The 23,744-nt window shown below is 46.3% G+C and overlaps 1 protein-coding gene and 1 non-coding gene across 2 annotated transcripts; one reads left to right on the plus strand and one right to left on the minus strand.

The window, feature by feature from the left end:
- The first annotated feature begins 3,510 nt into the window (after positions 1-3,510).
- Positions 3,511-3,584, plus strand: trnat-ugu (transfer RNA threonine (anticodon UGU)). The gene has a single exon. It is a non-coding gene; the product is annotated as a tRNA-Thr (tRNA).
- Positions 3,585-21,307: 17,723 nt separating this feature from the next.
- Positions 21,308-21,619, minus strand: LOC137364961 (histone H4-like). Its single transcript, XM_068027831.1, has one exon. The coding sequence runs from the start codon at positions 21,617-21,619 to the stop codon at positions 21,308-21,310; it is 312 nt and encodes a 103-aa protein (XP_067883932.1).
- Between the last annotated feature and the right edge of the window lie 2,125 nt (positions 21,620-23,744).

Here is a 23,744-nt window from a genome sequence, read left to right on the forward strand (position 1 = left end):
TGGATAACCTCACGTTTTCCCACATTATACTCTACCTGCCAAGTATTTGCCTGGAGTCGAGGAACCCTGGCAGAACCTAAACTGAGCATCGATGAGCAGATTATTGCTAAGTGTCTGGTGCTTGATAGCACTGTTGATGACATCTTCCATCACTTTGCTGATGATTGATAGGAGACTGATGGGGTGGTAATTGGTCAGATTGGATTTGTCCTGCTTTTTTTTATGGAGTGGGCACACTTGGGCAATTTTCCACATTGTCGGGTAGATGCCTGTGTTGTAGCTCTACTGGAACAGTGTGGCTGAGAGCACAGCTAGTTCTGGAGCACAAGTCTTCAGTACTAGAGCCGGGATGTTGTTCGGGCCTATTGTCGTTGCTGTATCGAGTGACTTCAGTTGTTTCTTGCTATCATGTGGAGTGAATCGAATTGGCTGAAGACTGGAAACTGTGATGCTGGGGACCTCAGGAGGCCGAGATGAATCATCCACTGAGCAATTTCTGATGTAAGATGGTTGTAAATGATTTAGCTTTGGCTCCACCATTATTGAGGATGGGGATTTTTTGGAGCCTCCTCATCTGGTTAGTTATTTAATTGTCCACCATCATTCATGACTGGATGTGGCAGGACTAAGGACCTGTGATCTGATCATGAGGGAGATATCCATGCATGGAGTGGTGGGATCTATGGAAAGTGATCCTGAAGAGGGTGTCCGAGCCTGGAGTGGCGGGATCTGTGGAGACTGATCCTGACGAGTGTGTGCAAACCTGGAATGGAAGCTTTCTGTGGAGGTACAGGAGTAGGCCATTCAGACCCAGTATTTTATAAAGGTTTATCATAACTTATTTGCTTTTACTATATGTCTCTATTAATAAAGCCAAGTGTCCTGTTTGCTCTTAGAAGCCTTTTCAAACCTTCTAAGATTGGTGTACATTGTCTCTCTGTTCTGGCACCCACTTTAGAATTGTAACATTTCATTTATATGGCCTCTCCTTATTCTTCCTCCCAAATTGTATCTCTTCACAATTCTCTGTGTAAATTTTAACTGCCATGTGAAAGCCCATTTTACCAGTTTTTTTAAGCTCCCCTGAAGTGTGTTACAATCACTGGCACAGGATGAAATTCTCGAGCATTCTTTGATGCAATCTCCATGGAAAGAGCAATCTTACATGCGAGCTCGAATGTGAGATTTTGTGTGTTTAGTATCTTTTCTCATCCACCAATATAAGCACAAATCTGTCTCATAATGCACGGTCTAAGAATATGCCAAAGTTGCAATGTAGTGATAAATTCTTCATTCCACAATGTACTCACCAACTGTTTCACTACTTTTCTGATTTCTGCTTCCAAATTTCTAGCTTGCCGTGATCTCTAGTGGCTTTGGGTTGAAATGTTCCTCCAACTTGGTGATGATTGTTTTGAATGGCACATCTTTTGCCTTGATGGGAGCAGGAAGCTTTGTTAGCTGGTCATACACTTCCAGGATAATTTCCATTGGCAAAATTGCTTTCTTGCCCTCATGAATTGCCTTATTCTGAGTCTTGACCTCTGCACTTTCACCTTCAAATTCCAAAATGTTATTAGCTCTGAAAAACATGTCCATTCTTTCAATATATGAACTGAATGGTTCTCAAGCCCTCTCATAAGTTCCTCACCTTCCGATGTATCCCATATGTGTGCAGCCATATTGTCCCAAATAAGCAATTTGAATCAGATGCACAGGAATACCCTGCGGTATCTCATTCAACTGAAGAGACATTCTGTGGCCCAGGCTTCACACAATCCACCTAAAATCTCCACCATCCGAGCAGATAGGTCACCAGGAGCTGCCTGATCTTGTTCACTGCAGTCCCTGCTGCTGTTTGCTGCCGATATTTACAGACTTTTATCTCATCCTCATCACCATTTTCTCCAATATATTCAGGGGGCATCAGCAGAGAAAATATACACCAAGCGTGGCAAGTGCAAGGAATTGTTTACTTACGTCATTATGTCATGCACATAATATACAAATACATTACATGTGTGAATCATTTCTTGAGCACTTTCAGCACTTTTATACCAGATGTGTCTGAATAAATGGAACCCCGTCACAATAAACACTGTCACCTTTCAATGTTTAACGGAGAGGTTTGACGGCCTGATGTGTGTGATTCCCACATTAATGTGTTTCTACAAAGTTCGGAGAAAGACGGAGATATGAATAATTTGCAGGGAAATCTTTAAGCATATCTCCATGTTTCTCACTGACAAAGTTCTGCAAACACATGGATTCAGAAAGAACCTGAGTGCAAAATCAACAAAAATAAACACAGCCAGAGAGACTTGCAATAACCTGTAGCTCAGGGAAAGTACATGATGTTATGGAAGTGATTTAGAATTTTTTTTTGTGAAATTCTTTTTGAGGAATTCATCGTCAAACTTAATAAATGTCAGACCAGTTCTTTTTCAAGAGGGTACTGAAAGTATTAATTTGGCAACTATGTTTACTGGTTGTCACATGACTCAAGTTAAATGTCGAACAGAAACCCTGGTAACAGGGGGAAATGTGGACAGAGAAGTCAGTTGCGCCTCTTGATTGGACAAACCCAGCAGCAGCAGCACTCACCGAAGAGGGCAGAAAAATCACAAGCTTTTATTTGTCGCAGTCATTGTGTTTTACCTTCTGGAGTGAGCAGCTGATAAAGTTAGCCTGAAGAAGTGTCAAGGAAGGAGAGAAGATCACAACCCACGTTGTTTTGCAGCAAATCTTTAAAAGACCCTGAGAACTTCACTGTGTCAATTCATCTCTTCTCCTGTCTTTGAAGAAAGCCTGCTAAAATTAATTCTCAACACTGCCTCTAAAAAACTGTTCTAAAAGACCCTGGTGACCTGTCTACGCATACTCAGAAGTTAGACTGTTTGCCAGTTTTGGAACAACATATCTCATCTGCTGTTTTCTTCAGGAATGAACAAGTAATCAGCCCAAGTGTTGTTTTTGTCTTTAACAGAACTCAGAATTGAAAAAATAATTCTTTTTTTTTCAGTTAACCGGTGTATGTGTGTGTGCGTGTGTGGGGCTGTGGTAAGAAAATGGCTTTAAATGTTGGTTAAGGTAAAAAGGGAACTTTTAAAATTTCTACCTGTGTATTTATGCTTTATTTCATGACTAGTTAAAACTTGTTCTGTAATAAACTGATAATTTTGCTGTTCATTAAAGAAACCTGGTCAGTGTCTTCTATTCTGGGAAGAATAGAGTATGTGATTGACTGTTTCAGGAAGTGGGAAAAGTTAAAATATATGTTGTGACCTGTGGAGAAGTGGGATGAGAATATATAGAAGGGTCTGAAGAAGGGTCATTGACCTGAAACGTTAACTCTGCTTCTCTCTCCACAGATGCTGCCAGACCTGATGAGTATTTCCAGCGTTTCTTGTTTTTATTTGAGATTTGCAGCATCTGCTGTATTTTCCTTTGATATTGATATTATATGAGAATAAATAGTGCACTCCTCTGATTTTAATTGTAACAACATCCGGCTCTGTAGCTTAGTTGGTTAAAGCACCTGTCTTGTAAACAGGAGATCCTGTGTTCAATTCCCAGCAGAGCCTTGTTTCTCATTTGTGATGTATAAGTTACCTTATCAACCACTTCCATCTGTGTCTTCTGAACTTTCAGTGAGAATTCAAATTATGTGATGAATTTTCGTCACAAGAGAAAACAGCCATTGTGAAGGATGTGAGTTTGGAATGGCTGTTCCTCCTTGAACAGAAATTCAGTGCTGATATTTCAAAGGCAACTTCTTTGATACAAATTTGTTCACAGTTGCATTCAACCTGGAAAACAGCTCGACATTAATGTCACTGAAGGAAAGTGTGACTGCGTTGTATGTTTCAGAGTGTTTGTGTTGTTATGTGTTGCTTGTGACTGAGACTGGGACATGACGCAAGTGGGAGGGTTTATCTGAGGTTTGGAATATTTGTCAGTCAGGAACAAGAAAAATCAAAGGAACCAAATAAGAAAACCTGTGTCTCATGTGGTTACCGAGAAACAGTGAGGAGATATTAAACTTTGTTCTTTTCAATACAGCAGTGTGAACATTGACCTTTCCTGCCTTTTATAAACAGTATTTGAAGTGTCTCGGTAACAATGTTCAGTGTTGATGAGAGTGGGGTCTGGGTGAGCAGCTGCTGAGTCTGACAGGGTCAGGACTGGATGCAGGAAGTTATCTGACAGTCTCTCTCTCTCTCGCTGATGGGTTTGAGTTGATTTTCAACTGGCAGCTGTTGGTGTTTCGATAAATCAAGTTCCCTCCACCCATTTTTTTGGGCAGACAGTGTAGTATAAGGATCTAAAGGGTTAATGCTGAAGACATTGGGATCAATCACTCCCACTGTCAAAGTGATGATGTAACAGTCACATGAGATGAGGTTTGGGAGGAGAGAGCAGCACCAAGGATGCTAGCTCAGGAGGCTTGATGAGTGTGTATATAGTATTGTGTAAATTCGAAAAGAGTTCTTAGTTCCTTCAGCAGGAAATGTGTCCCTAAAATATCGAGAAACTCACAATTTTATTATTCAGGAGTCGGAACACAAATATTAATTCCAAGTGACCGTTCTGGGTTCATTTAACAAAATAAGGTAGAGAATAATATTGCTCACTGATTGAAATCCCCCAGTGAGGAGACAGTTAAACAGGTGATCTGTTGGGGCATCCTTCGATCCAAGGTTTCTGCAGCATTTAATCTCCCTTTTTGGTGAAATTCTCTGTTATATGCAACTTTTTTTTAATCCAGCTTTGAGGGGCAAGTGAAAAAACTGAAAAAAGTGAGCAGTTCCATCCTTTCTTTTCTTCCTTCTTCCCTTCTTTCCATCAGTTTCGCTTTTCTGTCTCAGATCAATATAGTGATGAGAATCCCAATTTAATCTGTTGTTTCTGGTGTTTTATCCATTCCAATCAGAATTCAACATTCCAATCAAATCTATTTGTTATTCCACAGTGTCTCTCCATGTGTGTTATCCTGTTGTATTCTCTCACAGTCTGTTTGATGATCAATGTTACATCTCACTCTCTGTTCTGGTGAAGATCAGAAGCAGTGATATCTGTTTTCACCATCCACCAAGTCGGCCTGAAGATGTGCCTCGCCGATCATGTGGAGTTAGGAACATAGGAACATAGGAGCAAGAGTCGGCCATTCAGCCCATCGAGCCTGCCCCACCATTCAATATGATCATGGCTGATCATCCACTTCAATGCCCTTTTCCCCACACTTTCCTCATATTCCCTTATGTCATTTGTATTTACAAATCTGTCAATCTCTGCTTTAAACATACTCAACGACTGAGCTTCCACAGCCATCTGGGGTACAGAATTCCAAAGATTCACAACCCTCCGAGTAAAGAAATTTCTCCTCATCTCTGTCCTAAGGAGCTTCCCCCTTATTTTGAAATTGAGCCCCTGGTTCTCGACTCCCCATCCAGATGAAACATCTTAGCTGCATCTCCCCTGACTGTCCTTTAAGTATTTTGTAGGTTTCAATGAGATCACCTCTCATTCTTCGAAACTCTAGAGAATACAGCCCCAGTTTCCCCAATCTCTCTTCATAGAACAGTCCCACCATCCCAGGAACAAGTCTGATGAACCTTCATTGAACTCCCTCCATGGCAATAATATCCTTCCGAAGGTAAGGAGACCAAAACTGCACACAGTACTCCAAGTGCGGTCTAACCAAGGTTCTATACAATTGAAGCAAGAATTCACTACTCCTGTACTCAAATCCTCTTGTGATAAAGGCTAACATACTATTAGCCTTCCTAATTGCTTGCTGCACCTGCATGTTAGCTGTCAGTGACTTATTGACATGGACACCCAGGTCACCCTTCTATTCTATACCTCAGCTAATAAAGGAAAGGATTCCATATACCTGCTGAACCACCTTATTGACCAGTCCTGCTACCTTCAGGGATCTGTGGACATTCACTCCAACGTCCCTCACTTCCTCTGCACCGTTCAGTGTTCTCCCATTAATTGTGTATTCCTTTGCCTTTTTTGACCTCCCAAATGCATCACCTCACCCTTGTCCAATTTGAATTCCATTTACCACTTCTCTGCCCACCTGACCAGTCAATTGATATCTTCCTGCAGTGTACAGCAATCCTCCTCCCTATCAACAACACGGACAATTTTTGTGTCATCTGCAAACATCTTGATTGTGCCCTCTACATTTATGTCCATATCATTAATATATACCACAAAAAGCAGGGGACCTAGTTCTGAGCCCTGTGGAACACCACTGGAAACAGTCCTCCAGTTGCAAAAACACCTGTAACCAATTCCTTTTTGTTTCCTGCCACTGAACCAATTTTGTGTCCAGCTTGCTACATTCCCCTGGATCCCATGTGCTTTTATTTTTTTTAACCAGTTTGCCATGTGGGACCTTGTCAAAAGTCTTGCTAAAATCCATGTGGATCAGATCAACTGCACTATCCTCATCAATCCTCCTTGTTACTTCTTCAAAAACATTCAATCAAGATAGTCAGACAGGAGCTTCCCTTAACAAATCCATGCTGACGGTACTTGATTAATCTGTGCCTTTCTAAGTGACAGTTTATCCTGTCTCTCAGAATTAATTCCAATAATTCGCCCACTATTGAGGTTAGGCTGACTGGCCTTTAATTATTTGGTCGATCATTCGCTTCCTTTTTCAACAATGGTGCAATGTTAGCAATAAAAACAAAAAGTGCTGGACATCCACAGCAGGTCTGGCAGCATCTGTGGAGAGAGAAACAAAGTTAACATTTCAGGTCAGTGACCTTTCATCAGAACAGAAACGTTAACTTTGCTTCTCTCTCCACAGTTGCTGCCAGATCTGCTGTGTATTTCCAATGCAACTAGTTTTTATTTCAGATTTGCAGCATCTGCAGAATTTTGCTTTTATTGCAGTGTTACGAGACCTCCAATCCTCTGACATCACACCCGTATCCAGTGAGGGATTGGAAACTGATGGTCAGACATTCCACTATTTCCTCCCTGACTTCTTTTAACAGCCTGGGGTACATTTCATCCGGCCCTGATGATTTATCCACTTTCAAGGATGCTAATCCCATTTATACTTCTTCTCTCCCTCAGTTTATCATGTCCAATACTTCACACTCCTTCTCCTTAATTACAATATCTGCATCACCCCCCTCATTTGTGAAGACAGTAAAATATTCATTAATAAACATACCAACATCTTCCACACTGACACATAGGTTACATTTTTAGGTCTTTGATGGGCCCTACTCTTTCCTCAGTTGCCTCTGACTGCAATGTATTGATGAAACATCTTTGGATTTGTTTTGATTTTGCTTGTCAATATTCTTTCGTGATCTCTGTTTGTTCTTCATCGCTACTCCCAAATACCTCTAGTCATGTCAAAACACAACTTATCAGAAGGGGAATTTGAACCCACCCCTGCAGAGAGAATTGTGATCTGAATGAACCGTCTCAGACTGCTCGACCATCCTGACTACCCCATGTGTATGTTTAATGCTGACGAAATTATCCATTCATTGTGAAAGTATTTGTGAGATTGTGGAAATGTCTGGAAGAGGAAAGACCAACGGGAAAGCTCGGTCCAAGGCCAAGTCTCGCTCCTCCCGGGCTGGACTGCAGTTCCCGGTGGGCCGTGTTCACAGGCTCCTGAGAAAGGGTAACTATGCTGAGCGTGTGGGTGCCAGAGCCCAGGTCTATCTGGCTGCTGTGCTCGAGTATCTGACCGCTGAAATCCTCGAGCTGGGCGGTAACGCGGCCCGGGACAACAAGAAGACCTGCATCATCCCCAGACACCTACAGCTGGCCGTCCTCAATGATGAGGAGCTCAACAAGCTGCTGGGAGGGGTGACCATCGTTCAGGGTAGAGTGCTGCCTAATATCCAGGCCGTGTTGCTGCCCAAGAAAACCAGCGCTCCAGGCACCAAAACCAAGTCAATCTGCCAGGATTTTTTCAAATACTCAAAGGCTCTTTTCAGAGCCACCCACAGTATCTGAAAGGGCTGATTACTGTCTGAAGTCTGCTGTACCCGCACCTCTGTCTATCCCTCTTCATCTGGAACAACCAACGCTATCTTCCATTCCTTTCACCATTATGTGTTTAACTAGCTTCTCCTTATAGTCAGTCCAATATCAATGTACTAATGAAATGATCTGTGTCAGTGCTGGCAATTTCCATAGAATCATAGAAAAATTAGGGCACAGAAGGAGCCCATTCAGCCCATCGCGTTTGCTCTGGCCGAAAAAACTAGCCACCCAATCTATTCCCACCTTCCAGCACCTGATCCGTAGACTTGCAGGTTCCAGCACTTCAGGTGCATGTCCAGGTATTTTTAAATGAGTTGAGGGTTTCTGCCTCCACCACCATTCCTGGCAGCGAATTCCAGACACCCACCACCCTCTGGGTAAAAACGTTTCCCCTCATGTCCGCTCTCATCCTTCTACCAATCACCTTATGTCTGCGCCCCCTGGTAACTGACCTCCCCACCAGGGGAAACAGGTCCTTACTGTCCACTCTGTCTAGGCGCCTCATAATTTTGTACACCTCATTCAAGTCACCCCTCAGACTCCTCTGTTCTAAGGAAAACAACCCGAGTTGCTCCAATATTTGCTCATAGCTGCAACTTTCAAGCCCTGGCAACGTTCTTGTCAATCCCCTCTGTACTCTCTCCAGAGCAATTATGTCCTTTCTGTAATGTGGTGACCAGAACTGTACGCAATACTCCAGCTGTGGCCGAACCGCCGTTTTATACAGTTCTAGCATTACATCCCTGCTTTTCTATTCTATACCTTGGCCAAAAAAGGAAAGCATTCCATATGCCTTCTTCACCACTCTAGCTACCTGTCCTGCCACTTTCAGGGACCTGTGGACATGCACTCCAAAGTCTCTCACTTCTTCTACCCCTCTCAATATCTTCCCGTTTATTGTGTATTCCCTTGCTTTGTTTGCCCTCCCCAAATGCATTACCTCACACTTCTCCAGATTGAATTCCATTTGCCACTTTTCCGCCCACTCAACCAATCCATTCATATCATTCTGATGTCTACAGCTATCCTCCTCACTATCAATTACACGGCCAATTTTTGTGTCATCAGCAAATTTCCCAATCATACCTCCCACATTTAATTCCAAATCATTAATATATACCACAAACAGCAAGGGACCCAACACTGAGCCCTGTGGAATGCCACTGAAAACTGCTTTCCATTTGCAAAAACATCCGTCGATAACTATCCTTTGTTTCACTGAGTCAATTTTGGATCCAACCTGCCACATTCCCCAGTATTCCATGGGCTTTCATTTTACTGACCAGTCTGCCATGTGGGACCTTACTAAAATCCATGTAGACCACATCCACCACACTATCCTCATCAATGTTTCTTGTTACTTCCTCAAAAAACTCAATCAAGTTAGTGAGATATGACCTTCCCTTAACAAATCCATGCTGACTATCCCTGATTAATCCTTGCCTTTCTAAGTGGCAGTTTATCCTGTCCCTCAGAATTGATTCTAATAATTTACCCACCACCGAGGTCAGACTGACCGGCCTATAATTATTTGGCCTATCCCTCACATCCTTTTTAAATAATAGTACAACGTTCGCAGACCTCCAATCCTCCGGCACCTCCCCCATATCCAGTGAGGATTTGAAGATGATCCTCAGCGCATCCACTATTTCCTCCCTGGCTTCCTTTAACAACCTCAGATGCAAACCATCTGGCCCTGGTGATTTATTCATTTTGAAGGATGTCAGACTCTCTAGTACTTCCACTCTCATTATGCTTATCGTATCTAATATTTTACACTCCTCTTCTTTGTCTGCATCATCCCTCTCCTTTGTGAAGGCAGAGAAAAAAACTCATTAAGAACCCCACACACATCTTCTGCATCCACTCATACGTTCCCTTGTACATCTCTGATAGGCCGTACCCTTTCCTTAGTTATCCTCTTGCTCTTAATGTACTGATAGAACATCTTTGGGGTTTCCTTCAAGTAGTTGTATCCAGTCCACATCCACCAAGTCACCTCTCAGTTTTGTAAAATTTGCCTTCCCCCAATTTAGAACTTTTACTTCTGTTGTATCTTTGTCCTTTTACATGATTATGCCAAAACTAATTGCAGTATGGTCACGAGGGGTCGTGGTGGCGTAGTGGTCTTGTCAGTGGACTTGTCAGTGGATTAGTAACCCAGACACCTAGGGTATTGCTCAGGGGACGTGGGTTCAAATCCCACCATTGAAATTTAAATCCAAATAATAAATCTGCAATTAAAAAGCAAGTCTAATGATGGCCATGAAACCATTGTTGATGGTTGTAAAAACCCATCTGGTTTACTCATGCCCTTTAGTGAAGGAAATCTGCTGTTCTTGTCTGGCCTGCATGCGACTGCAGACCCACAGCAATGTGGTTGACTCTTACATGCCCGCTGAAATGGCCGAGCGTGCCACTCAGTTGAAACTAAACACTACGAAGTCAATAAAAAGGAATGAAACCAGACGGACCACCCGGCGTCGACCTGGGCACCAGAAATGACAATGGCAAACCCAGCGCTGTCGACCCTGCAAAGTCCTCCTTAGTAACATCTGGTGGCTTGTGTTAAGTTGGGAGAGCAACAGCCTGACGTAGTCATACTCACAGAATCATACCTTACAGGCAATGTCGCAGACACTGCCATCACCATCCCTGGGTATGTACTGTCCCACGGGCAGGACAGACTCACCAGAGGTGTCGGTACAGTAGAGAGGGAATTGCCCTGGAAGTCCTCAACATCGACTCTGGACCCCATGAGGTCTCATGGCATCAGATCAAACAATGAACAAGGAAACCTCCTGCTGATTACCACCTACTGCCCTCCCTCAGCTGATGAGTCAGTACTCATCCATGTTGAACAGCACTTGGAGGAAGCACTGAGGGTGGCAAGAGCACAGAATGTACTCTGGGTGGGGGACTTCAATGTCCATCACCAAGAGTGGCTCGGAAGCATCTCTACTGGCCGAATCCAAAAGGACATATCTGCTAGTGCTGCTTGATGGCAATATTGATGACACCTTCCATCACTTTAGGCCCCATCAGTCTACTCTCAATCATCAGTAAAATGATGGAAGGTGCCATCAAGCGGCACTCGCTTAGCCATAACCTGCCTCAGTGACACTCAGTTTGGGTTCTGCCAGGGCCACTCAGCTCCTGACCTCATGACAGCCTTGGTTCAAACATGGACAAAAGAGGTGAGGTGTGAGTGATTGCCTTTGACATCAAGGCAGTATTTGACCGAGTATGGCATCAAGGAGCCCGAGCAAAACTGAGGTCAATGGGAAAACCCTCCACTGGCTGGAGTCATACCTAGCGCAAAGGAAGATGGTTGTGGTTGTTGGAGGTCAATCATCTGAGCTCCAGGACATCACTGCAGGCGCTCCTCAGGGTAATGTCCTCAGCCCAACCATCTTCAGCTGCTTCATCAATGACCTTCCTTCAATCAGAAGGTCAGAAGTGGGGATGTTCGCTGATGATTGCACAATGTTCAGCACCATTCATGACTCCTCAGATACTGAAGCAGTCCGTGTAGAAATACAGCAAGACATGGACAATATCCAGGCTTGGGCTGATAAGTGGCAAGTAACATTCGGGCCGCACAAGTGCCAGGCAATGACCATCACCAATAAGAGAGAATCGAACTAACTCCCCTTGACATTCAATGGCATTACCATTGCTGAATCCCCCACTATCAACATCCTAGGGGCACCATTGACCAGAAGCTGAACTGGAGTAGCCATATAAATACCGTGGCTACAAGAGCAGGTCAGAGGCTAGGAATCCTGAGGCGAGTAACTCACCTCCTGACTCCCCAAAGCCTGTCCACCATCTACAAGGCACAAGTCAGGAGGGTGTTGGAATAGTCTCCACTTGCCTGGATAGGTGCAGCTCCAACAACACTCAAGAAGCTCAACACCATCCAGGACAAAGCAGCCCACTTGATTGGCATCCCATCTACAAACATTCACTCCCTCCCCCACCGACGCACAGTGGCAGCAGTGTGTACCATCTACAAGATGCACTGCAGCAATGCACCAAGGCTCCTTGAACAGCACCTTCCAAACCTGTGACCTCTACCAACTAGAAGTACAAGGGCATAAAATGCATGGGAACACCACCACCTGCAAGTTCCCCACCACGACACACACCATCCTGACTTGGAACTATTTCGCTGATCCTTCACTGTCACTGGGTCAAAATCCTGGAACTCCATTCTGAATAGCACTGTGGGTGCACCTACCCCAAATGGACTGCAGCGGTTCAAGAAGGCAGCTCACCACCACCTTCCCAAGGGCAATTAGGGATGGGTAATAAATGCTGACCTGGCCAGCGACGCCCAAAATCCCATGAATGAATAAAAAAAAGCTATCTCCAAAATGGTCACCCACTGCTGCTTGCCCAGCTTCATTACTGAAGACTCGCTCTAGAATTGTGCCCCCTCTCATTGGACTTGTGATGTGCTGGCTATTAAAGTTCTCTTGAATGCAGTTCAAGAATTTTGTGCCCTCTGTGCCCTTCACACTGTTTGTATCCCAGTTGATATTGGGATAGTTGAAATCCCCAACTATTATTTCCCTATAGTTTTGCACTCAGCAATTTGCCTACATATTTGTTCTTCTATCTCTCTCTCACTATTTGGGGGTCTACAGTACACTCCTAGTAGTGTGGCTGCCCCTTTTTTATTTCTGAGCTCCACCCATATGGCCTCATTTGATGATTCATTTAGCATATAATATAATCCCTCCTCAAAGCTGTATGCCTTCCTTAACTAATAATGCTACACTCCCACCATTTTTGTCCCTATGCCACATGAAAACTCTATACCCAGAGATGTTGAGCTGCCATTCTTGCCCTCTTTAAGCCAAGTTTCCCTTATTGCAATGATATTGTGTTACCATGTGTGGGCACAATGGCGCAGTGGTTAGCACCACAGCTCCAGGAACCCGGGTTCGATTCTGGGTACTGCCTGTGTGGAGTTTGCAAGTTCTCCCTGTGGGTTTTCGTCGGGTGCTCCGGTTTCCTCCCACAGCCAAAGAATGCAGGTTGATAGGTAAATTGGCCATTGTAAATTGCACCTAGTGTAAGTAGGTGGTAGGGAATATGGGATTACTGTAGGCGTAGTATAAATGGGTGGTTGTTGGTCAGCACAGACTCAGTGGTCCAAAGGGCCTGTTTCAGTGCTGTATCTCTAAATAAAAATAAAAAATGTGATGTTACTTTATCAGCACAGGCTTGGAGGGCCGAATGGCCTGTTCCTGTGCTGTATTGTTCTATGTGTCTATCTGTGCCCTCAGCTCATCAGCTTTATTTACCATATGAATATACATACAAGTATAAATATTAGGAGCAGGAGTAGGCCATTCGACCCCTAGACCCTGCTTCCCCATTCAATAAGTTCACGGCTGAACTGATTACTCCACATTCCCGCCTACCCCCGATAACCTTTCACCCCTTTGCTTATCAAGAATCGATGTCCCTCTGCCTTAAAAATATTCAAAGTCTCTGCTTCCACCGCCTATTGAGGAAGAGAGTTCCAAAAACTCACCACCCTCTGAGGGAAAAAAATTCTCCTCATCCCTGTCTTAAATGGGTGACCCCTTATCTTAAAACAGTGACCCCTAATTCCAGATTCTCCCACAAGGGGAAACATCCTTTCCACATCCACCCTGTCAAGACTCCTCAGGATCTGATATGTTTCAATCAAGTTGCCTCTTTAAATAAATAAATATCCTTTAACACTGCCAAAATCCTCTGCTGCACACTTTTTAAACTTTGCTTCTTCTGTCTTTCAGAGTCATTTGCTAATTTTCTGCCTCCCTTTCCCTGCCCTGAAATTGCCCTGTCTGAAACTGCCCTCAGGTTCCCATCAAGCTGCCAAATTAGTTTAAACAATCCCCAACAGCATCTGCAAGGATATTCATCCCGGTCCTGTTCAGGTGTAGACCGTACGACTTATATAGGTCCTACCTTCCCCAGAACTGGTCCCAATGCCCCAGAAATCGGAAGCCCTCCTTCCTGCACCATCTCTCCAGCCATGCATTCATCTGGTGTATTCTCCTTTTTCTATACTCACTAGCATGTGGCCTTGGGAGTAATTTGGAGATTATTACCTTTGAGGTCCTGTTTGTTAATCTCTTTCCTAACTCCCTAAACTCAGCCTGAAGGATCTCATCCCTCTTTCTTCCTATATCGTTGGTACCAATGTGGACCACGACCTCTGGCTGTGCATCCTTGCCCTCATTAATGCTCTGTCGCCACTCAGTGATATCCATGATCCTTGCACCAAGGAGGAAACCTGGTTTGCGAGCACTGAAATACCTATCTGTTCCCCGAACTATACAATCCCCTACCAGTATTGCTCGCTTGTATTTTCTCCTCCCTCCCTGCACAGCTGAACCACCCATGGAGTTCTGGTCATGACTGTCACTGCACTCTCCAGAGGAACCCTCTCTCCCATCAGTACTCAGAACTGAATACCAGTTAGAAAGTGGGATGCCCTCCAGGGACTCCTGCACTACCTGCCTTGACCTTCTTGTCTGTCTGGCAAACTCCCAATCCCTCTCAGCGTGTGCTCTCTTCAACTCCGAGGTGACAACCTGCTGAAAAGTCCTATCCACGTAGTTCTCTGCCTTGCGGATGCACAACACTGACTCCAGTTGCTGCTCGAGTTCTGAAACCTGGAGCTCAAGCTTCTGCAGCTGGTGACACTTCCTGCAGATGTGTTTGTCAAGGACACATGGTGCATCCATGACTTCCCACATACCACAGGAGGCACATTCCACTTGGCCGAGCTGCCCTGCCATAACTAAGCTTCACAAACTTATTATTGCTCGTGTAATAAGTGTAATAAGTAGATTAATTTACCAGTTACTCACCAATCAGCTTCTTCCCCTGTACCATGGAGGCTGAAAAAGCAGAAAAGAAAAGAGACCAAACAGCACCTCCTTCCCCTAGTCAGTGAAGTCCCTCACACATCAACTCACAGCTTTACACTCTGTCCAAACAGCACTTTCTAATTAGTAATTATTAGAAATTGCACTAACTAAAACATTAGTAACCTGACCAATTACAAGGTAGCTATTTGAGGGTTTTTAAACAAAGAGCTTTTTCCCCCATCCTGATTTCAGGTCCCACTCTGGACACTTGCTTTTGATTCCAGGACACTGAGGGCGGGGTGCTGCCGAATATCCAGGCCGTGCTGCTGCCCAAGAAAACCAGCGCTCTGGGCACCAAAACCAAGTCAATCTGCCAGGATTTTATCAAATATCCAAAGGCTCTTTTCAGATCCACCCACAGTATCAGAAAGGGCTGATTACTGTCTGAAGTCTGCTGTACCCACACCTCTGTCTATCCCTCTTCATCTAGAACAACCAGCGTCATCTTCCATTCCTTTTACCATCATGTGTTTAACTCGCTTCTCCTTATAGACAGTCAGATATCAATGTAATAATGAAATGATCTGTGTCAGTGCTGGCCATTTCCCTGTCCTGATTTCAGACCCCACTCTGGACACTTGTTTCCCATTCCAGGACCTACTTGTATTAATATTCAGCACCACCTGTCAGTCAGAAACTTGTCTCAATGAACTGATCCTTTCACTGAACTTCCAACTGCTGCTGTCTATTTCTAGAGGGAAAGAGCTGCTCACTGTGTAAGGATGTGAGGGGAATGTAACCCGGCTGCTGGTGAGAAGGTCCCGTCTTCTCAATCAAAGGCCTTTTATTTTACGACAGTGATTCCCAGATTCCCAGCTGGTCCGTTGAGGATTTTGTTTTCACAGAAATATCTTGTTAAATACAAATCTGATTCCAACATGTCAGTAACAGGACAGATTGGGAACCTTTAAAAGAATGAAGCAACTATTTCAGTGGCTTCTCACTGTCCCCCTGAAGCCTGTGTGAAGGGGAATTACCAATAGTCTGTAATTTATTACTTCCACACCGAGTTTGAGTTATTTTTCACGTGAAAGATTGCTGAACGGAGTCTTTTCCTGTCAGTTACGGATAAGAAGTTGACAAAAAATGGCAAAATAAAGCTGTTCATAAAATAGCACCAGCAATTTGAGTCGGTAAAAGCAAAATTGTGTTTTAAAAGCGTTTTTTTAAAGCGTGACGGGAAAATAGATTTTTATGTACTTTTCCAGTCGATCACTTCTTTTCCACAGTGAAATTGGCAGCTTTCACGAATTGAAATATTCTGCCAGGTTGACAGGTTCAGCCAATGAATTTTTGTATTTTGTGCGTCGAGGTTCTCCGATTGGATCATTCATTTTATCTAATGGCCGTGTGGCGTAATGAATAAGGCTTTTGACTTCAGTGTATTTCATGAGGTTATCGGAAGATTGTAGGTTCGAGTTCTGCCACGGTCATTTTGACCCAAAGGGGTTATGCAGGGCTTTGGGGATCGAGTCAGGGACTGAACAGATTGGAAACCCGACATGGACTTGATGGGGCGAATGGCCGCCTCATGTGGAAAGAGATGCAACAGGTCAGTGGCAAGTGGTCCAGAGGAAAACCACAAAGAAAAAACATCCCAAAGCCACCACCCAAACCAGTGGCAAGAGGAGGCTCTCTTCTGAATCAGACTGCAACAACTCCTCTTCACTGGACGGGGAAATGCTGGAACGACAGCCCCTTCAAAAGAGGCGGCAGAACTCCGAGATGGATGATAAAGCATCCCAGCCCCCAGGCACTGGAAGCTGTGATGGGCCCGGCGTGGCCCAACCCCAATGCCCCACACGTAACGACGTGGCGAACGCATCTCAGCTCCGGGACACCGGGAGCAAAGACACGTCTGGTGCACCTGAGCTCCGGGAGACCGGGAGCTGTGATGTTTTCGAGGAGGAACAGATGGAAGCAGCTGAGGACAACCCAATCCTCTCTGCCTACAAGACCCCCCCCCCGATGTCACCCGAGCGGCACAAACCCTGCATGAAAAATCAGGAGGGGTTTCTGAGCCCAACCAACGTGAAACTGCTTGCGCAGACGATGGGTATGCAGGAACATCCCGAAGGGGAAGGACTGGGACTAGCGAGGACAAATGGTATGGGAAGCAACAACTAATTTTTAGTAAAAAATGGGTGTAAGAATTGCTTCCATTCATGTGCGTAGCATACAATCGACCACGCGATGTGTTTCAACCTTGGATTACCTTGCCAAGGTCAAAGCTGACCTACTGTTTCTGCAGGAGTGTGGAATACCACACCTCAGCACCTACAGGCAGTGGTCGCGATGGTGGTCCCACGGGCCATCGATCTGGTCGGGGGGTAATGACTGCCGTTCCTCCGGCCTGGGTATTCTGCTGCGGGGAGGTAACTTCACCATCTCCGAAGTTAAGGAGGTGGTGGGCGGCCGCCTCCTCGTAGCAGACGTGATGTCCAACAACGCTCCGCTCCGGTTGATCAACGTGTACGCCCCGGTACAACGCAGCGAGCTGCTGACCGTCTTCCAGCAGCTCCCACTGCTTCTGGCGACGTCCAGGCCAGTCATCCTAGGCGGTGACTTCAACTGCATCATCGATGCGGCTGGACGATCCGGCAGTGACGACAGCATACTGGACGCTACGTCCAGATTCCCAATAGAAACAGTTAAGGATGTCAAACTGCACGACGTCTTCAGCAAACCTGCAGACGGAGCGCAGCGCAGATACACATGGTCAAGATCGGACGGGTCTGCCCGTTCCAGGATTGACTTCCTGTTTGTGTCCCGTGCTGTCACGGTCGGATCCACCGACGTCAAGCCGGTGTTCTTTTCCGACCACTGCCTCTTACTGGCCGACTGTCACTTACAGGACGACCAGCGGGTTGGCAGAGGGACGTGGAAGCTCAATGCGACACTGCTGACCCCAGAGAACGTTGAGGAACTCAAAAGGGATTACAATGGTTGGAGGACCGTGAAACCCCTCTTTGAGTCTCCAGTTCACTGGTGGGAAGAGACTAAGGAGAAGATCAAGAGGTTCTTCATCCACAAAGGTGTTCAGAAGGCGAGAGAGAGACAGAGGGAACTGTCCCGACTCCAGAAAATTATGCAAAATCTACTCCGGTTGCAGTCAATGGGGTTGGAGGTCAAGGAGGACCTCCAAGAGGTGAAGAGCCAGCAGGCCTCGCTCTTTGCCAAGGAGGCCTCCAAGATCATCTTCCGGTCCAGAGTCCGCTCCATCGAGCAGGATGAGACGTGCTCGCGTTACTTCATCCAAAAGGTACACAGACAGAGCTCTGTTATCAGCAGCCTGAAGGAAGAAGATGGCTCGGTAACGTCTTCGCAGTCAGACATACTCAGGATCAGCAAATCCTTTTATGCTGGGCTGTATGACGCGAAGCCCACAGACAGCAGAGCCTCCCAGTCCTTCCTGTCATCGATCACAGAGGTCTTAGATGACAGCAGGAGGGAGGGACTGGACAAGCCGCTAACTCTGGACGAGCTGACAAAGGCCGTCGAGTCTTTCGAGACGAGTAAAACTCCCGGGAGCGACGGCTTACCGGTCGAGTTGTACTCGGCCCTGTGGGACTGGGTCGGCCCGGACCTGCTGGAAGCATACGAGAGTATGCTCCTGGCCGGCAGCATGTCAGAATCCATGGGAAAAGGCATCATCACCCTCATTTACAAGCAGAAGGGGGAGAGGGCAGAAATCAGAAATTGGCGGCCCATCTCACTGCTTAATGTTGATAACAAGATTCTGTCCAAAGTCATAGCCAGTCGAGTCAAGTCTGCTCTGGAGTTGGTGATTCACCCCGATCAGACCTGTACTGTACCCGGCAGGAAGATCTCTGATAGTCTCGCGCTACTCAGGGATACGATCGCCTACGTACGGGACAGGAGGGAGGACACCTGCCTCATCAGCCTGGACCAGGAGAAGGCTTTTGACAGGATATCGCACACCTACATGATGGACGTGCTTTCCAAAATGGGGTTTGTGGAGGGAATCTGCAATTGGATCCAACTGCTCGACACAAACATCAGTAGCGCAGTGTCAATCAACGGGTGGGAATCTGAAAGTTTCCCGATCAAATCTGGAGTCAGACAGGGCTGTCCTCTGTCCCCGGTCTTGTTTGTTTGCTGTATTGAACCCTTTGCTGAGTCTATTAGGAAGGAAGCGAGCATAAGAGGGGTGACAATCCCAGGCAGCGGAGGCACTCAGGTCAAAACCTCCCTGTACATGGATGACGTCGCCGTCTTCTGCTCGGATCCGCTGTCCGTGCGGAGACTGATGAGCATCTGCGACCAGTTCGAACTGGCCTCGGGAGCCAAAGTTAACCACGGCAAGAGCGAGGCCATGTTCTTTGGGAACTGGGCTGACCGATCCTTTGTCCCCTTCACCGTCAGGTCAGATTACCTGAAGGTGCTGGGGATATGGTTCGGAAGGGCCCGGGCGTGCACCAAAACCTGGGAGGAGCGAGTAGCCAAGGAACGACAAAAGTTGGGCATGTGGGGGCAGCGATCTCTCTCCATTGTGGGTAAGAACCTGGTGATCAGGTGCGAGGCGCTCACGTTGTTGCTCTACGTGGCGCAGGTCTGGCCCATACCCCACTCCTGCGCCGTGGCAGTCACCCGAGCCAGTTTCCGCTTCGTCTGGGGATCTAAAATGGACCGGGTCCGGAGGGACACGATGTTCAAATCTCTGGACATGGGCGGGAAAAATGTACCCAACGTGGCCCTCATCCTGATGACCACCTTCGTGTGCAGCTGCATCAAGCTATGTGTAGATCCCCAGTACGCAAACTCCAAGTGTCACTACATGCTGAGGTTCTATCTGTCCCCGGTGTTGCGAAGGATGGGCCTGGTCACATTGCCGAGGAACGCACCATGCAGTTGGGCGGCGCCGTACCACCTATCCTTCGTGGAGCAGTTTCTGCGGAAAAACACCTTTGACCACCGGTCCATCAGGCAGTGGTCTGCACGGAATGTCCTCAAGGCCCTACGGGAAAAGGAAACGGTGGATCCTGTCGGATGGTTCCCCGACCAGACCGTCAAAGTAATTTGGCGGAATGCCTCATCACCAGAACTTTCAAACAAGCACCAATACGTAGCTTGGCTGGTGGTGAGAAGAGCCCTCCCCGTCAGATCCTTCATGCACACCCGAAGTCTCGCCCCCTCCGCACAGTGCCCCCGCGTTGGCTGTGGTGGGGAAGAGACGGTCGCCCACCTCCTCCTGGAATGTGCCTTTGCAAAGCAGGTGTGGAAAGAGATGCAGTGGTTTTTGTCAAGGTTCATCCCAAGCAGCTCTGTAACACAGGAGTCTGTGCTCTGCGGGCTGTTCCCAGGGACGCACACCGAGACAAACATCAACTGCTGCTGGAGGACTATCAATTCGGTGAAAGACGCCCTTTGGTCTGCCCGAAACTTGCTGGTCTTCCAGCGCAAAGAGTTGTCCACCGCCGAATGTTGCAGACTGGCACATTCCAAGGTCCAGGACTACGTGCTGAGGGACGCACTAAAGCTTGGGGCAGCCGCAGCAAAGGCTCAATGGGGAAAGACCACAGTGTCAGGTCCCCCCACCAAGCTGGACTGAGGGGCTGGATCCATGGGAAACCCCTCGAACTGTATCGTTAATATTCTCAATTGCTGTAAATGTAAAACTGTAATTGACATGACAATTGTGAAACGGAAGGGTTGGGAAGAAACTCATGACAGTATTGAAGGAAACTGATCTCCCTTGCAATGTTTGCATTTTTTGGTGCTGTTTGGAAACTGTTTGGCAATGTAATTTTTACAGATTTTAATGAATAAAGTATATTTTGGAAATAAATAAAACAAAAGTCAGTTTCAGTGCAGGAAACACCGTCTCGGGGGAAATAACATCACCAGTGGGTTTGGTTCCAGTGACCGATTCAACGGCTGCTGCAAAACTCCCGGATTCCCTCATTGCAGCGAAATCATTTTGAAATTCTATGAAAACAATGAGTGATTCTGGAGGAGTGATGTGGCTTTTCACTGAGGGCATGTGTCGACTGGGGAAATAACTAACTGGAGAGTCTCGGGCACTGTTTACACAGCCCGTTTAGAAAATCAAATCCACTGCACATCCTTGCTGCAAATGAAATGTCAAATTCGGGGATTCCAGTTTTTTTCATCCCGAACACAGCAGATTGATTGAACAAAGAATTAAAAGTAAAATACTGCGGATGCTGGAAATCTGAAATATTTCAGATTGATTGAACTGTTCTGAACAGCATATCCCAGCTCCCATTTCTCGGTCACTGCTCTCTCTGTGAGGCGGTGGGTGGCTCTGAGAAGAGCCTTTGTTTTGTGTTTGCTGGAAAGGGTCAAATTGTTCAACCGCCGAATCCGTAGAGAGTGCGGCCCTGCCGTTTCAGAGCGTACACCACATCCATGGCAGTGACCGTCTTGCGCTTGGCGTGCTCAGTGTAGGTGACCGCATCCCTGATCACATTCTCCAGGAAAACCTTCAACATCCCGCGAGTATCCTCATAGATCAAACCCGAGATCCGCTTGACCCCGCCACGGCGAGCCAGGCGGCGGAGTGCTGGTTTGGTGATGCCTTGGATATTATCACGAAGCACTTTGCGGTGCCGCTTTGCTCCGCCTTTGCCCAGTCCTTTGCCTCCTTTACCTCTGCCAGACATGATGATTCTTCACTCAGGTCACTACACAATATAAGAAGCAGACTCTTGCAGGCTCTACTTTACACAGACCGCCCGGACCTGCCTGAGAAAGGCAGAGAGAGAGCAGGAAGGGGAGGAGACACCCAGAGTGACAGACGGAGAGAGAACGTCCCCTCATCTTTCAGCTCCACCTCCAGTTTCCTCTGGTTCGCCAATTTCAAACCCTTTATTAACAGTGGAACCGAAACCCAGCTCTCCACACAAACCCTTCCAGACTCGGCCTTCATAGTCAAGGCTTTCCAGAAAGCCGGAGCTTTTAAATATGGTTCCGCTACAATTAACACTCAGTAATATTCCCACCTAAACACAGTCCATTCTATAACAAATAACCTACTCAGTAACATCACCATTTCCACACACATCCTCTTCCAGCAGTTTACAAACACCTTATTGCAGCTGTTTGGGGAATCTCCTGTGTTAAGATTGGAGTTGGAAAGCGGCCTTTACCCGGCAGTGTTACCGTATCACACTGAATCTGCCAGACATCCTGTTGATCTGCCTAGTTCCCCACTGTCTCTCTTGACTATTACATGGCACGGGTTGCATTTCAGAAAGTACTGCAATGGAGGGAGTGCTGGGGACTCCAGGCCAATCCTGGAGGGATGGGGGAAATATCTTTCGAAATTCCCTGGAGAGAATCGTGATATAACAGGTCTCCAGGGACAGACCAAGGAGAGAGTGTGGACATTGAATGGAAACATGGCAAAAAAGAGTTAGGGATTCAGGAACACAATCCTCTCTGATAGGTTACAGCCTCCCCTCTGCTCCTGCTCTTTCCGAGACACTTTTCCAGTTTAAATTTATGGACAAGGTGGGTTAGTTGCTCTCAGGGTGGGTGGGGGGAGAGGAGCCTCAGTGGCCATGGGTGGGACAGGGAAAATGGAGACAGAGAACCAGGACTCCGGTCACTCACCAGCGATCTCTGCTGGAAAGTATCTGTGGATCGGATGATGCCGGGGTCCCATGGAGAGGGGAAGGGGGTGGGGTGATGAAGTGAGGAGGTGGAGAGGGAGTGTTCGTGGTGTCACAGCCAACCCCCTGCCCAAACCAAACTCCCACATCCCAGCATTATATTGTCCAATTCCTGGAGGCGGAGGATGGCGATTCCCGTTGGATTAATTTCTAATGTTCGGCATCTTATCCTGATAAAATCGCCAGTTCTGAAGGAGGCCATTCTGTACTTATTCTCAGGTCATCGAGGCGTCATCTTTCCCTTTTCAGCTCCTGACTGCTGGTATTTTTGCTGTGAAATATGAAATGCAACGTATGTTCGCAGCTGTTTCTGCCCTGTTGCAGCCAGAGGAACATAGAAATGGGGGTAGGCCATTCAGCCCCTCGAGCCTGCTGCACCTTTCAATTAGATCCTGGCTCACCTGTATCTTAACTCCAGCTACCTGCTGTGATTTCATAAACCCTCAGACCATCACTGGATAAACATCTCTCAATCTCAGGTTGGAAATTGTCAATTGACCCACAGGTTTATCTGATTTTTCGGAGAGAATTCCAGGTTCCCACTACCCTTTGTGTGAAAAAGTGCTTCCCGGCAATATTCCTGAAAGGCAGAACTCTAATTTTTGAGTTCTCCCCCTTTGTTGTGGAACTGCTTGTTTACAGATCTGACCGAAGTCCACACTGCAGAACAAACAGCTGTTCCTCTGATCCTGTCACTTCAGCTTTGGATTTGAAGCTCATGCCTCTTTCCATGATGATTCTTTGTGCCCTATCTCTGTAAATGGTTATGCCTGTCTTTTTGTCAGGTATGTCAAACATTCTTTTTTCCAGTCCTACTCAGGACCCCACCCCCAGCTCTTTTTCCGGTACAATGATGACTGGATCAGCGTCATTTCCTGCTCCCGCTCCGAACTGGAAAATGTCATCAACTTCGTTTCCGATTTCCCCCTCACTGTGGTTGACAGGGCTCTCAACCCTTTTTATTATTTTATTTTATCATTTTTTTTTAACCATGTGCCTGCCTTAAACTTGGTTTTTCAAGTATGTGCTTTTGGACAGAACTATTGATTATTCTGTCATTAACACTCTCTCTGCACTAATATTTTGTCTTTCACTACACCATTAGCACACTCCC

This window comes from Heterodontus francisci, unplaced genomic scaffold (genome assembly GCF_036365525.1).
Source record: "Heterodontus francisci isolate sHetFra1 unplaced genomic scaffold, sHetFra1.hap1 HAP1_SCAFFOLD_43, whole genome shotgun sequence".
Lineage (NCBI taxonomy): Eukaryota > Metazoa > Chordata > Chondrichthyes > Heterodontiformes > Heterodontidae > Heterodontus > Heterodontus francisci.

Coding starts and splice junctions, on each gene's coding strand:
- LOC137364961 (XM_068027831.1), bottom strand. CDS start 21,619: ATGTCTGGCAGAGGTAAAGGAGGCAAAGGACTGGGCAAAGGCGGAGCA.